This window comes from Orycteropus afer, unplaced genomic scaffold, assembly GCF_000298275.1.
Source record: "Orycteropus afer afer isolate SDZICR_OR568_19922 unplaced genomic scaffold, OryAfe1.0 scaffold00025, whole genome shotgun sequence".
Lineage (NCBI taxonomy): Eukaryota > Metazoa > Chordata > Mammalia > Tubulidentata > Orycteropodidae > Orycteropus > Orycteropus afer.
The window spans coordinates 6,572,458-6,589,026 of NW_006921612.1; the positions used below are offsets into that span (position 1 = coordinate 6,572,458).

The 16,569-nt window shown below is 37.6% G+C and overlaps 1 protein-coding gene across 1 annotated transcript in view; it reads right to left on the reverse strand.

Annotated features, from left to right (window-relative positions):
• Nucleotides 1-437: 437 nt before the first annotated feature.
• Nucleotides 438-16,569, reverse strand: part of GRHL1 (grainyhead like transcription factor 1) — a 75,609-nt gene continuing 59,477 nt past the window's right edge. Inside the window, exons 10-16 of the mRNA XM_042783671.1 lie at nt 14,560-14,647; nt 13,255-13,394; nt 11,696-11,733; nt 6,241-6,332; nt 5,642-5,727; nt 1,736-1,800; nt 438-552 (exon numbers count right to left, since the gene is read on the reverse strand). Of these exons, the coding sequence (XP_042639605.1) occupies nt 438-552; nt 1,736-1,800; nt 5,642-5,727; nt 6,241-6,332; nt 11,696-11,733; nt 13,255-13,394; nt 14,560-14,647 (624 nt within the window). The remainder of the gene's footprint in view (nt 553-1,735; nt 1,801-5,641; nt 5,728-6,240; nt 6,333-11,695; nt 11,734-13,254; nt 13,395-14,559; nt 14,648-16,569) is intronic.

Below are 16,569 nucleotides of genomic sequence, written 5' to 3' on the forward strand. Positions count from 1 at the left end.
TCCCTTTACTCTTCAGATGCAACTGCCACTAACATGAGGCACTCAGAGTTATACTGACTATAAGCAAAAGCATAAAATCCTTACAAGCCAAGCCTCTTGCTTCTTTTGACTTCCATTAGTGAGCAGACCCTCTAATATTAAAGGGACACAAGGTAGGTATCCCAGTATTTGTATCATTTTTAACCTTAAATATCTGTATCAAAAATTTAAACATAATAATATAAGGATTTCGCTATCATCTGAAAAATGCCAATGCAATGTATTAAATGCTATCTCCAAGCCAAATGCTGCTCCATCTCCAACTCAAAAAGGAATCCCTTCCATTAACATCCACCCGTTTGGAAGGTGGCTGAATGCTGTACCTGTGGCTTCCAAACAGTAAGATCTATTCAACACCTTCATGTAACTCACTGGAATTGTGGGCATATGGTAGGCTTTTAGATCTCAGTGAGGGTGAGTTTGTATGATCCCCCTGCTTCTTCAATCTGCAATTGGAAGGTATCTTCATTGGAATAATGCTTCACAATGTTGTCATCCATGTTCACTAGTATCCTGAATAAAGAGAGACCAAAGACAAGTTCACTTCAATACCACTAGGATTTGGAGTCAGACCCAGATTTAACATCAGCTCTGCCACTTACTAGCTGTAACACATGATACAATTCTTCAAACCACCCTAGGCCTCAATTTCCTTATCTATAAATGGGGCAGTAATATTGCTTATCTCATAACGTTGACATGAAAATTAAATGAGAGACTCAAGTGTAACATTTATAATAGTGCATGACACGTGATAAACAAAAAAAAAAACTAGTTTATTTTTATTATTTCTAGCATGTTAGTAATCAGGCAATAAACGGTAACTACTATAACAAAATAAATCTATAGAAGGAACAAGTCATTGTTCCTGCTTTAGAAAGTATATTGATAAAATTAATCTACTTGATCTGAAGCCACAGGTCCCTGACAAATTATCTTCTCTGGCAAGGTATCCTCAAAGTTTAACTGAACCATTGTAAAGTCAAACTCTTTTCAGTAGAGTCATCTTGAAAATTACAATTAGGCCTTGTTTCAGAATTAAGCCAAAAAATTCTTATGTATAGCCTGCTTCACCATCTCAAACAGCATAGACACTTAAGAAAAACAGAACTAAAAATATTCATTTCTGGACAAAGAAACAATGCTGCATGACTTGAAAATATGATCTAGGTCAGGATGGTAAAGAAGAAAGAATAGAGGCGTTAGTCAGTTAAAACTGAATTTTAATTACCACTCCATCAGTAACATGCTATGAGACCTTGCATAAGTCTCCTAAGCTTTCTGTGCCACTTCATCTATAAACTAGGAATGGTAACATCCATCTCAGAAGAAGGATGTGAAAATTAATAACATGTCAAGTACCCAACCTGGAGCCTGACTTTTGATGGGTGCTCAACAAATGGAGTGGCTATTATGTCATCCTTAGTAATTTCTTAAAATCTTTGGAATTTGAAGCCACTTCACAGTTGCCAAACATGGGAAGAGTAAATAAAAATTTTATTGGGGGAATAAAGCCATGAGATGTCTTAGAAAGGTTGATCAATTTCATGTGGGTAATATAATGACAAAAACATACGTTCATTCTAGCATAAATGTTTCTATGACTGTTTCTAGACTGGGCACAAACGCATGTGAATAATGTTCTTCAGAAGAACATTATGAATTAGAGGAACTGTGAATGCCAGTCAATGCTCACCCCTTTTTACATTTCTTGAATATTTTTCCAATTTTGTCATGGGGAACATCATACTTGTCTGAGATCTAAAGGGGAAAAGAAAAATAATTATAAAATGTTGTTTCGATAGCTTTATATATACATTTACATATATACAGGTCTCCCCTGCTACTCAAAGGTACAGCATTCCTATGAAAACTTTTGTAAGCCAAACTGGCATAAAGCGGAATCAATTACCATTGATTTATATGGGAAAAAACTTTTGAGCATTCCCAAGCCCCCAAAATAAACTACCTAATTATACCAAATAACACATTAAAAACTAAAATAACACTAAATATAGTGTTCATAGATGTACTTCAAAATTTGGTAGCTTGATGCCGAGATGCTGAGTGCAGTTTCCTGGGAAGGAGCTTGGCGACACCACTCTCATGCTCAGACTGCCACTGTGCTTTAATGGCTCACTGCTCGCTGCAAAACAAGTGCTGAACACTACTAGCTTGGCTTTTTACAGTTTTCGTTAAACTGAAAATCCTTTTTGGATTTCCTCTGGTTGGCGTAAACAGGTACTACATAGGTCTTTCCTAAAAGTGAAGTGGTATAAAACAAAATTTCGAAAAGCAGGGGGATCTATACATATATCCCTGTGTATGTAGGTATGTGTGTGTGTATACACACATACACACACTCAACTTTGTTTTTTCCAAAATGCATATATATAAGACCAGTCCATGTTCCTCAGGGAACTTCGCAGATGTCAATAAGCCAACTGCCTGAAACATATACATATAACTAGGACAAGGTGAGTATACTATACGGTCATAGGTATTTTGAACAAAGGTATAAAAGGTTCTCTTTGGAGTCGACACATCTAAGCTGAATCAATCCATTAATTAGCACATGACTTTCTGACCTGAAGTCTCCCCTCATCATTAAAGTGAGACTCTTTCCATATACATTACAGGATTGCTATGAAGGCTTAAAGAGAGTCCAGCAAAACAGGAGTTAATAATTTTAGATACAGAACTATGAAAAGGAAAAAAATAGTTGAATATCCCATAGTCCAAGAGAAATATCAAAAACTTCCCTGACCACAAATCAAGAACTCCACCTTTGCCAGTTCTGCACAGAGCCTCTCCAGAAAACAGTAGGCACCCTGCAAAATGAGGGAGACTCTCAGCTGCAGCTAGTGCTGTGTGGCCCTTAGCCTCTCCTAAGTCTCAGTCCAGCTCCTCTTTTTTGTGATCAATGCGGTGACATTATTACAGTGTAAACTTTGGATGTTGTCTTTTCAGGACATACGGGGTATCTTTAAAGAGAAAGAATTAATTACTCCAGGAAGAAATATCTGAATCCAGTCTACTAGGAAGTTCCAGATCAAATGCTTTATTTGGAATTGTTGTCTAGACCATTTCCAAACTGGGATCACTGCCTCACCTCAAATGGAAGAGCAAAGCACAGGACAGCACTAAGAAACATGGCCTCAGAAAACAAACTTTCATACCTTTTCAATCTAACAAAAATATAAATTTCATACTAAATCCAAGCTCAGTACACCATTTTAAAATTCTATTTCTTTTCTGTATCATTGGCTAATAATTCTTTATGTTTACAAAAACCTAGTCCCTAAAGATTTAAGACACTATAATGTAAAAGCGGTATTTGGAGTAGGATAAAAGCGGTATTTGGAGTAGGAAGTCTCAATCTTTCTCACATTTTTTCCCCTAGAATCAAGAGTTTGCATGATTCTTAAGAAATGACGAAGGGTTGTCAAAAGACAAGGTAAGAATAATAAACTAAAAAGAAATCACAGGAAACAGAAAATGGCAGAAAGCAAAGTAAAACATACCTTGTGGGTCATGGGAACACATGGGAAGGGAACACACTAAAAGAGGTGCCAGTGAACTCTGGGAGCTTCCCTTGAGAGACAAAGCAACAGCTCCCACTGACCTCTCACCCTGTTTTCTGTTTTGTTTTTCTTCACTGCAGTTATCAATTACATATATATTATGATAGTTAAGATGTATGTCAACTTGGCTGGACCTGGTTGAGTGGCTGGGTAACTGAATGTAGTTATTTCCCATGGTAATTAACTCCATGGCAGAATCTACCGGAGCAACTGAGGAGCTGCGTTAGGGATGTGGGTTCCTTCCAGGATATATAACAAGCTACTCTGAGGAAGGTCTCCAGCATATGGCGTGCTTGAACCCTGCATGTAGCTGAGTCGTTGTTCAGCAGCCTGCCATGTTGCCCTGCCGATCTTGGGACTTCTTCAGGACCTGAATCAAGGGCCTGATGTGTGGTTTGGTACTATCAGGACTGTGCCATTTTATTTGTCAACCTTGGGCTTGTCAACCTCAGCAGCCAGCAGCTGTCTGAGTGAAGAATAGCCTCCAGCTTCAACGGGCTGGGAACAGGAAGCAAAGCTGAAGCCCAAGGTTAAGGGGCTTTGACCCAGCCCCTAGAGCCTGTCACTTTGAACTTGGACTTCTGGCCTCCAACACTGTAAGAGAATAAACTCCAGTTTGTGAACGCATCATATTTGTGGCATTTTCTGTTAGAGTGGCACTATGTAACCAAAACATATATATACTTACTTACTTTATTCTCCTTATCTAGAATGTAAACTCTCGCAATTCTAGTACCAAATCAGTACTTGGCACAAAGCAGGGCCTTAACAAATACCAGATGAATTTCACATACTGTAGTTGTCAGGAGGAGCTATGGGAAACATGCTATGCCAGTTATACACATGCTTTGTGCTCAAAGATGTCTATGGTCTGCAGGGGCTGAAAGGAGCCCTGGTAGAGCAATGGTTAAGCATTCAGTTACTAACCAAAAGGTTGGAGGTTTGAATTTACCAGTGGCTCCACAGGAGAGAAGACCTGGCAATCTGCTCCCATAAAGATTACAGCCTGGGAAACCCTAGAGGCTGTTCTATTGTTCTATATGGTCTCTTAAGGAGCTCTGGTAGCGTAGTACCTAAGGCACTTGACTGCTAACCAGAAGGCTGGTGGTTCAAACCCACCAGCCACTCCTGGGAAGGAAAGTTGGGCAATCTACTTCTGTAGTGATACTGCCCAGGAAACCAAAGGAGGGGTCACTATGAGTCGGGTCCAACTCGACAGCACATAACCACCACCACCACATACGGTCTCTTTGAGTTGGAACTGACTTGACAGTATACTGTGACATAATATAGGGTCTGAGATTGGTAAATATCTAGATATAGTGCCGATCACTTGAATTCTACCCAGAGGCAAGGCCAAAATAGGAAATCAGTACAGTATTTTCATGTTGTCACTTCTACTGATGTCCCAAAAGGGAACACTGGCACTGGTTGACTCTTCAGCCCTTTGGTGAGGTCCTGTAGGACTGATTTATAGTCATCACTGGCCACTCCTCTAAATTTTTTCAAATATGCTTTGGGTAAGTTCTTGACAATACAAGTTCAATAGTTTCCTAGGGTCAGGTGTTTCAAAGACAGGCTAGGAACCACTAACTCTTTTTTATTTTAATTAATTAATTAGATTTTAATGATAAAAAATAATGGTTAGTTTCTAAATGGTTTGCTAAATGACAATTTCACTCTAACCATATATAAAATTTAAACTATTTCAAAGGCCATCACAAATTCATTCAGTTCAGTGAAATAGACATTATTGAGTGATTAGCTTCTACCAATCTTGTGCTAGGCCCAAGAGTTTAAAACTGAATAGAAGAGACAGACATGCAAACAAATTACAATAATATAAGGGATGTTAAAGTGTGTGATGCAGGCATAAACAAAACACCCTGACTCAGGAGAGGCTTCAAAGATTTTAATACAACAAAGGAATGTGAGTAGTCTGATAAAATTTGTTCAACAGAATTTCATCAAAGTTTAGTTTCATTTATTAAAGGCATTACAAAGTTTGTATTACTTACAGCTTCCATTAAGCCTTTCAAAGATGGAGTCTTGAGCATCAGAGCATCAAAGACTTCTTCTGACTCCTTTCGAACATAGAGCAGCACTAATACCCAATTAGAATTAAGGAAGTAAAAAAAAAAAGGGAAGGAGGATGGTACAGTCAATTCAAATAAGCAAAATTAAAAAACAGATAATAGATAATAGTTAAAACGAAAATACACATCCATATCAAGGGCAACAAATACAAACCAATATAAAATCTGTCTTAACACAGCTTTCAAATGCTCTTTTAACTACAATGGTCTAAACTCAAACTAGATGTTGGTGTGACAGAAGATCACTCAAGGACGTAAAAACTGGACAAGATTTGCTTGAGCAATTCACGTTTTTGAAAGATTCAAAACTCACTTATAATTTAAACTTCCATTAATCAATTTAAAACAGGGTGAAGGGAAAGGGTGGGCGAAGGGAGGAATTGGGGAGAATGCTGTTACAATGTGGGGACTGAAGTAAATGTCACAAAACAGAATGTGTATGGATTGCTGAATGGAAAACCAATTTGCTCTGTAAACTTTCACCCAAATTACAATAAAAAAAAAAATCTAAAACAACACACCTCTCTTTGGTTCTTCTATCCGTGTGAGTTTAGCAGGAGATGGAGTAGCAAAGTCATCTTCTGTTCCATATGGCCCCCTTTTCATGTTAGACCTGCAATTGATCCAAAATATGTAATTAGTGATTTCAACTTAAATTTCAAGTACCAAAGCAACTGCATAAATGAAAACAGCTTTATATTATTGCATTTTAGATTTAAAATTACCTTCATTCTTTACCTGGTCTAGCTTTCTTGTTTTATGGATGAAAAATCTGAAGCCCAAGGAAACATACCTACCTATTGAACTAACTAGGGACTCAGCGACTAAAACTCAGGTTACCTGTCAGTCACCCTCCTTTGTTCTTACGCTAGGTCAAGTTGTCTTCTCAAGGATGGAGAGTTTCTTTTCATCAAAATTTCATGGTGTAGGTAGGATCTGAGATAATCTTGTAGTAGCAAGGAGAGAGTATCTGAGAAAAAGGGGAAAGTGGGAGCAGGAAATGGAAGCCAGGCTAGCTGAAGCAGAATGTTCCAAAGGAAGGTAAATCTAAAAAGTCAGGTTGGACTCTCTTATGGAATATCTTGATTATTAGGTTCTACGGAATCATATACGGTGTGGGTAACAGGGAATCTTTGAAGGTTTTATGAGAAGAGAATACTATAATCAAACTGTGTAGTAAAGACTGGAGGGACTCTAGGACCTACAAGAAGAATAACCTGTTAAGAAACTTTTGGGATCACCACAGCATAAGATTATAAGGGTTTTAAAGATAGTAGTGTCAATGGAAATAAAAAGGGGAGAGTGGATATAGGATGACTAGCCATCAAAGGCACAGATTAAGGATTATCCAGTAATTGTGAGCTTCAGTGTGAGTGAACAAGAAAACAGTAAAATAACTGAAAATTAAAGACAGTGAGTGTTTGGTTTTGAGTACAATGAGCACCTAACAGACAGGAGCTGTACCTTAAAAATATTCGATCTGTCTCAGTTTCTAGTACATAACGCTCAAGCATTCAATAAAAGTATCTGTAGGATTTATAACTGAAAATACCAAGAATTAAAGTGGCAGAGGAGAAGTAGCCTTTCAGTGAGAAAGTAGGGTAGGTAATATTTATGGATGTGTTAGTGCCCCCAAATGGTACTTCAAGTCTTGGAAATGATTAAGGATGAAAGCAAGCAAAGAGTTGAGGAATGAATATTACATTGCCTATGTTTAGAATACTTTCTGATGATGAATTATATCAAATAGGAGTATTTCAGCTCATGTATTTAATGGTTGATAATCTACTAATAACTGAAGCCACAAAAAGTCTTAAACTTTGTTTTTAAGGCTGCCCACTCTGTGAACACCACTGGTCCTTCCCTTATACTAAATCTGTTTTTGAGTCATCTAGGATTATACTTCTCCCCATATATAGACATTTGTCAGCAGGTCTTATTGGATCTACCTTCAAAATATATCTAGAATACACTGTTTCTCACTACCTTTGCTATCATCTTGTCTGGATTATTACAACAGCCTCCTAACTGGTCTCCCTGCATTTACTCTTCTCCCAAACAGAATAAAGGTACAGTCCCTTACTGTATTCTAGTTATGATGAATGGTACTTACGACCATCTTTGTTTTAGTTACCATTAGTAATATGTACTACATACAATGTTGCAGCGTGTAATTTGTTGATGTTATCATTCTCAGATGTAGTATTTCTGACCCCCAAAGACAGAAAATATTTATAAAGGTAAAACCAAACCAAACTCACTGCCTAAATCAACTCTGACTCACAGGGGCCCCCTTGGGTTTCCAAGGCTGTAAATCTTTACAGAAGCAGACTGCCTCATCTTTTTTCCATGGAGTGGCTGATGGGTTTAAACCAACGACCTTCTGGTTAGCAGCCAAATGCCTTAACCACTATCAAAGGCATTAATAATGAAAACTGAAAAAGAGGTATTTGACTTATGTCAGAACCAACTTACTATGGAGTAAGAATGGAATACCATTGTAAGTTGGGGACTACCTGTATCATAAGATGAACAGCCAGAGTGATACTGTTAAAATGAAAATATAATGTTTCTCACTTTTCAAAATCCTCTAAAGCTAACTATTCAACTGAGGTGTGTTGTACAGTATAAAATACACACTGAATTTTGAAAACAATATGACAAAAACAACGCAAAATATGTTATTAACAATTTTTATATTGTTTATAAGTTGAATATAATGGGTTAAATAAACATTATTAAAATTATTTTCACTTTTAATGTGAACTAAAAAATTTGAAAATCACTTACGTAACTCACCTCACACATTTCTATTAGCACATCTCCAGAGGCAGCCGTCACACAGTGAAAGCCAAAGTCCTGACAATGGTCTACAACGCCCTCCACGGCTGCCCCGATTCCTTCCTACAACTCTCCCCTCACTCACTCTTCTCTTCCCTCTGTATCCTCTTGGCTGCTTCCTGGACATGCCATGGATATGCCTGTTTTAGGGAAAGCCTTTGCACTTACTTGCTGCTTTCTCTGTCTGAAATGCTCTCTCCCCAGATATTTCTCACTCCTTCAAATCTTTGCTCAAATACCACCTTTTCTGTAAAATTTTCACACTGTTTTATTAGCAGTTACTTCTTTGTCTACTGCCTGTCTCCTTTACTAGAATATAAGCTCCATGTCCATTATTCATTGATGTAACCTTCACCTAGAACACTGCCTGTCACGAAGCTCAATATGTGGAATGAAAATGACAAGATTTTCCTTCAGTCATTATAAAAACATAATAAAAAGTATAATATAAAATTCTGATGCATTTGATGGTATAGAATTTATGTTTTCAGGAGCCCATTTCCTCTGCTTAAAGGATTAGACTTTTATTCTGCAGGACTTTGGTATTCAAAAGGGCACTATCACGATTAGATCAGGGATTGAGTGTCAAGGACAAAATGGCAAGGATAGGAGCAGTTCAAATGAATGAAGACCAAGATAGAATGTATGGCTTGCAGAATGGTCCAGACAATGTACAAAATAATGACATAACCTTAACTGTATAATAAACAAGGCTTCCACTCTCAGAAAGCAGAGAAGATACCCATCTGGACATCTAGATTACTCCAAATTTTATAGGAGGGTTAATTAAAATAATAATAAAAACTATTTACTATTTACTGAACACTTAGCTATGGGCATTTTAGCCCTTTAAAAACCAAAAAATCAAACTCAATGCCATCAAGTCGAGGCTCATAGGACCCACATTGGATTATTTTGCAGAATTAACCTTTTTGAGGTGGTAAGTCTTCACAGAAGTAGATCACCTTACCTTCCTTCTGAGGAACAGCAGGTTTGAACTGCTGAGCTTCTGGTTAGCAGCCAAATGCCTTTATTCTCTACACCACCAGAGCTCCTTATTTTAGCCCCTTTACTCTACTCAATTTAATCCTCACCACCACTCAATGAGACAGATGTTATTAGCCTCATTTTCAAAAGTTAAGAAACTAAGGCTTAGAATAATTTGCTCAAAGTTATACAACTAGAAAATTTGAAAGCTTGTATGGCTTTAAAACCTAGGCATCCTCCATCATACTACACTTTTCTGAAGGGCAGGTATCATGGATTAAATTGTGTCCCAAAAAAATATGTGCCAACTTGGCTGGGACATGATTCTCAGTGGTTTAGCAGTTATGATGCAGTCATCCCCTATGATGAAATGTGATTTAAAGTAATCAACCTCCACAATGAGATCTGCTATGAAAAGTCAATCAGTTGTAAAAGGATTAGGATGGGATACAACACCCTTAATCCAGTCACACAGCCCTGACTAGATGTAAGGGGACTTTCCTGGGGTGTGGCCTGCAAAACCTGTTATCTTACAAGAGATAAAGGGGAGAAAAGTGAGAAGAGAGATGGGGATCTACTACCAGCAAGAAAGAAGAATGTGGAGCAGAGCACATTCTTTGGGCCCAGGGTCCCTGCACTGGGATCCCCTTAGGTCCAAGAGAAACAGAGTCTTCCCCTAGAGCTGGCACTCTGAATTCATATATCTAATTTCTTACACTGTGAAAGAATAAATTTCTATTTGTTAAAGCCATCCACTTGTGGTATTTCTATTATAATAGCACTAGATAACTAAAATAGCAGATTAGTGTCAAGAGAAAAACAGATTAAAACAGAATCTTCCCCTTCCTGAAAAATTCAGTCTTTAAGTCATTAGGTGGGATAGAGCACGGGTTGGGGTCTGAGTAAGAGGTAGAGGGGAGCACTATGATGGCCCAAAGTGGGGTACCTGACCTTCAACAGGGTAAGTAGAGCATCTGAGTAGGAGGGATGCCTGGTGTGGGTAGTCAGAGCCCAAGCAGGATGAAGATGTTGCCCATACATGGGAGAAGCAGCAATACTTCAATGGCAATGAGTACACCTAGTATCCTGATCTTGAATTCCAAAACATTTTCCACCTAAAGGAACCAGACCACTTTGGAGCACAGGATGATTCTAGGGCTGGAGAGGGAAAATAAAAGAGCATGGAACAACTTGTGCCCCAAAGCAAGGAAGTGCTCAAAGAAACAGGGGGCTATGTACAAAGGACTCTGGAGCCAGCCTGCAGGGCTTCTCCTACTGACCAATTCTGGGACAATTTGACCATTAAAGTAAATATAAACTGTAGATTCTTAGGATGGAAATGAGTAAATTGAAAGTTTAATGAGGAATGACATAAAATTTCAAAGTACCTCCCCACAAAACAAATAGTACAAAAGGAAAAAGAGTTAACTTCACAGTACAGAAACCTGGCAGGCACCAAACACTTAATCAAGTCATCAGAGTCAACATCGGTAACACGACAAATTGAAATCCTGTGCCACCTGACAGGATGCACTGACAACAGCAAAACATAGTACTTCTGTCATATTCCTGGAAAAGATGCATAACCCAAATCTAATCTTGAGAAAATAACAGGCCCAAACTGAAAGACATTCTATGAAATTACCGACTTAAGATGGGGCAATCTACTTCTGTAGTGACACTGCCTCGGAAACCCAAGGAGGGATCCCTATGAGTTGGGTCCGACTTGACGGCACATAACAATAACAACAACAATCTTCAAAAATACTAGGTCAGAAAAGTCAGAGAGACTGTTCCAAATCGGAGGAAATGAAAGACATGACAATTAAATATAATGTGTTATTCTGAAGTGGATTCTTTCTTGCTAATTAAGAACATCATTGGGACAACTGGTAAAACTTGTATAAGGTCTGAGGATTATATACTAGTAATGCATCAATGTTAATATCCTAATTTTGATCATTATGTAAGAGAATGCCCTTGTTTGTAGTATGCTAAAGTATATGGGAGCAATAAGTCATCAGTCAATAACATACCCTCAAATGGCTCAGAAAAAAATAGTTCTTTGTACCAGATTTGCAATTTTTCTGTAAGTTTGAGATTTCTCTAGAATAAAAATAATTTATTAAAACAAAACATAAACCTTACCCTTCACCTTCCAATTCTTCTGAGGAAATGGGAAGAACCTAAGACCAAAAAATAAACTGCTTTTAACAATATGCTGAAAACGTTTCAGATGATAAATAAATTATTTCTAAAACAGGAATAATTTTGAATTTGACCAATCTAATACAAAATCTTGTAGCCTTATTTTTCAGTAACCAGGTTTTACAGGAATCTTGATCTATTCTAACCCAGGGATAGGCAAATTACGGCCAGAGGGCCAAATATGACCCAATGCCTGTTTGTATAAATAAAGTTTTATTAGTACACAACTATGCTCACTTATTTACATTTTGTTTATGGTTATTTTTGCACTAGAATGCAGAGCTGAAGAATCAAGACAGAGCTGTATGGCCTGAAAAGCCAAAAATATTTACTAGGTAGCCCTTTTCGAAGGAAGATTAGGCAATCTACTTCCGTAGTGATACTGCCTTGGAAACTCAAGGAGGGGTTGCTATGAGTCGGATCCTACTCAAGGGCAGTGAGTTTTTATATACAAAGTTTACTGATCCCTGCCCCCTCTCCCTGAAGCCTTTTTTTTTTTCTCCTTTTTATCTATGGCCAAGTCTAATTTATTGGGAGTTCCATGAGCATTAAACTATTAATCCCGAGGACCACTGTATGTGTGTTGTTACCAATTTCATCTTTTCAACCCCAAAGTTTCTTACTAGAAATTGAACATACAGCATTGGCTTCACAAGAACTATGAAAAATCATTAGTCCTTACAAATCTGTTTTAAAAATGCATGATATACCACCTTTTTAATATTTATTTGATCTCAGCATAAGAAGCATGCTTCACTCTATTAAAGTTCCTATCTTTAGTAAGCTGCTGCCACAAACAGGGTGTGACTATCTTTTAAATTTAGCATTATTTGCCAAGACATAGCTGTACTACACATACCAGTGATGATTCAGTACCTGAAACCATAAAAAGAGCCTTCAGATGTTCAGATGTAACCTATCCAAGTTATCCCACTGACTCTTCCTTTCAATCCAAACTCTTTGAGTCATCTGTTGTTGTTGTTGTTGTTATGTGCCGTCAAGTCGGCCCCGACTCATAGCGACCCCTCCTTGGGTTTCCGAGGCAGTATCACTACGGAAGTAGGATTACCCAACCTTCCTTCCGAGGAGTGGCTGGTGGGTTTGAACCGGCAGCCTTCTGGTTAGCAGTCAAGTGCTTTAGCCACTATGCTACCAGAGCTCCTTTGAGTCATCTAGGAGTACCTATATTTCCATATAAGTTATATTCACAAGATCATAGATTCAAACCTCATATTATGTTTATAGTCTTGAATCTTTTTTAAAAGCTAAGAAACAGAATTAAGTTGACAGGCTTGGTAATGAATTTCCCAGTAAATAAAGCTTTAACATTGTATTGCAAGATTATCAACTCATCCCAACTAAGTGTTCCAAAGATCTCATCCTTAACAGGATCAAACTTTACTAAAATTTGGCTTCTTTCTATTAGGAATAATGCCGAAAAATTTCTTTTTGTCATGTCTTACTTTCTTGCAACCACTCCTGGGATAATGGTTACTTACATGAGTGCCCCGCTGAAGGTTGGCAAAGTGCACATCAGGAATGAAGAGGACAGGTTGAATGTCAAGATCAAGAAAGGGTTTAAAAACTGTGATATCCATTCGTTTGTGAGAAGGAAGCAGTGGCACTTTAACATCAGAAACTGGTGGGGAAAAAAAAGGAGGAAACCCAAGTTAATATATATACATACAGGATACACACTATCAGGATTTTCCTCAATGGCTAAGAAATTTAAAGTACACATTGTAGCATTATATAAAATATGGGTCATGTTTCTTGAGCTAAGAGAAAAATTACATGAAAAACTATGTTGTGTGTATTTACACTCAAATCAATTGAACAGCTTCTCAAAATCAAAAGAGAAAAAAAGTTGCTTTAAACACACAGACACATCCACACAGAACATTTGGAACAGAGGCAAAGCATATTTACTTTTTGTCTGAAAAAGCTAAAACTTAAAATTATATGAACATAATTTGGAAGTAATTTCACCTTCGTTATCTTCCTTAAATCATTTATATTCTAATAGCACTATACCCTTTAACTTCAGAACATACTGAGAGCTCAACACTGAGATTAAGAGTAAGCAAGACTGTGTAATTTTAAATTTATTAAATTACAGACTCCATGTTCCCTTATATCTGGCCTTGAACACTTCACAGATGAGGTTTTCTAGTTACTTATCAATTCTCTGAAGTAAACATTGAGGGTCTGCACTTTCATGCCAGTAGGAAGATCCTGAGTAATGTGCTTACAGGGCAAATGTCTGCTGAGCTAGACAGCCTGTTCAAAGAACACATGCTGGAAGCCCACACACTGCAGATGAAATGCTACAAGCACAAAGTAGCATCTTTTTCTTTCAGTTGAGAGAGACAGAATTTTCTGAATATGAATATTGGTCTTATTTTAAAAAGAAGAAAAGAAACTCTCCTGGTGAAATGTCCAAATTGTGTAAGCCCTATACATCCTGCAAATGTTAGAGAACTATACTCATTTGGAATTAGGACTGCCTGAATTCTCAATTCTTATTTTTAAAAATCTAGGCAAGTAGCTGTTCAGGTAGAATGTGTGTTATTTTTCAGAACTGGAACAAGCAAGCTGAGCTAGAACTGACAGCCAAAAAAAGCCTGAGCTCTGAAAACAAAAAAACTCAAGAAGCCTTTCTAGAGTCCCCAAGATAATTACTTAGTTCAGCATTCATCTGTTTTAGACCACTTCATATTTCCATTTTGAGAAGTAAAATACATCCAAGGCACTGTTCTGAATGGAAAAGGTCTTAAATGCTTGGTGGAAACATTTCTACTTACAGGCATTCAACTGGGAGCTGGGGTCAGTACACTTGCCTTTTCTTTTGCTTTGTTTTCGTTCTTCATCCCTGATTTTCCGTTCAGCTCCCTGTATGCCGAGAGAAGATATGATTCTGTAGATTTGATCCCCTTTTAAATATTTAACTTTTATTCAGACCAACAGAAGGGGGAAGTCCCCCCTCTCTGGAAATGAAATTCATTACTTCCTAGATTCATGAAGATTATGATAGCAGTCTCCTCTAAAAAGCCTATTCTTGAAATTACTTTTAACTGTAACAAATTACAGAGAATTATTTTTTTAGCATATAAAGCAAAATTCCTCTGAATCACAGATGCAGCCATACTAAATCAAAAGTTGAAAAACTATAATAATAATGCCTTCAAAGAAATCAGTATCTTTTCTTTGTGTAGTAGCACCCCATAAGAAAATGAAAGAAAAAAATACAGGTAGACCCTACTTTTGAGTTTACTTTCCAATATGGGCAATGTTGTAAATGCAAGTTGTGTTTCTGTCCAAGGACTTGGCATTAACTAAGTGAGAGGTATGACCAACTGTAATTCACAAAAGCAAAGAAAGAACTATAAAAACGCATTACCACTTAAAAGATAAAAAGTGAACTCTCAATCCTATGAAACAGACATATGTATCATGTATGTCAATTATACAAAGGGTGACAATGTCATGCAATTCAACTCACAATAATAAAACAGAGAAGCCCATTAGTAATAAACCTGATCTGAAATTAAATAAGTGTAAAAAAAGCATATTTTTAATTAATCATTTTGCTTGACTCACTGGTATTTATTTCTGGATGGCAGAGATTTCTTTCCTTCTCATATAGGATTTTATATCAACTCAATGGCAGATCTGAGATTAAAAACCGGGTTGAAAACAGAGCATATTAATTTCACTTCCTATGTCCCTGCTATGGTGTGACACCATTACCACTCTGTATTCCATAATGGCAGAAAACGAGAGAGGAGATGAATACCTTTCATGTCCATGTATATCTTTAGGACCACATATCCCATATTTTTAGGGGCCTTACTGCTTAAAGCATTTAGTTGCTAACCAAAAGTTTGGTGGTTTGAACTCTCCAGCTGCTCCGTGGAAGATGAGGCACTGCTTCCGTAAAGATCTACAGACTTGGAAACCCTATGGAGCAGTTCTACTCTGTCCTATAGGGTTGCTATGAGTCTGAATTGACTCTATGGCAGTGGGTTTGGGGTGGTTTGGGTACAAAGAAATCCATAATCCATGATGGCTGAGGGTATTTGAGTGTCTACTCACTTAGACTACACAAACCACCACTTCTAGATGCCAATTTTTTTTTCTAACCATGGTTTTGTGTGATTGTCTTTTACTGCTTTACTTTGCTTATGCCCAAGTGATGAAAAAACCATGACTGATGCTGGCCTGTACAAGGGACATGATATTCAAGACCTTAGATAGTACGTTCCCATTGCGTGTGATCTAAATAAACACATTATCAGGCAAGCAGTAACACCAGGAGATGAAATCATGTACTGTCCTATCCACATTCTCTTTGGCAACTTTGAAGAAAAGGCATTTTGCTTCTCAGAATATAACAACACTGCAGTATTAAGTACACACACAGCAAAGAGAACTGGTTTCTAAACTTTGTTATCACCACTGATTAATAACTTTGGACAGTTCATGACATCTTTTCTGTTTCATTTTCTGAATCAGTACCTATCCATGTGAGTCACTCTCAAAAAGTCTTGATACTTGCAGTGTAGTCAACTATTTAGTGTGGCTTTTCTAGCCTACGTCTTTGTAAACTCTGTGGAAATTTGCTGTGAGCAACTGAGAAGCTCCTGATTGTAAAAGTTATCCACCTGGGGTATTTCTGTTGGGGCAACACAAAGCAAGTCCTGGGAGGTTCCTGCTCTGTCTCAGGTGCTTAGAATTTTGATGTTATGATTGGTTAGTTTGGCCACTCTGCCAGACTCAAAAGGAGGACTCCTAGAGACAGAAGAAGTCCCTCT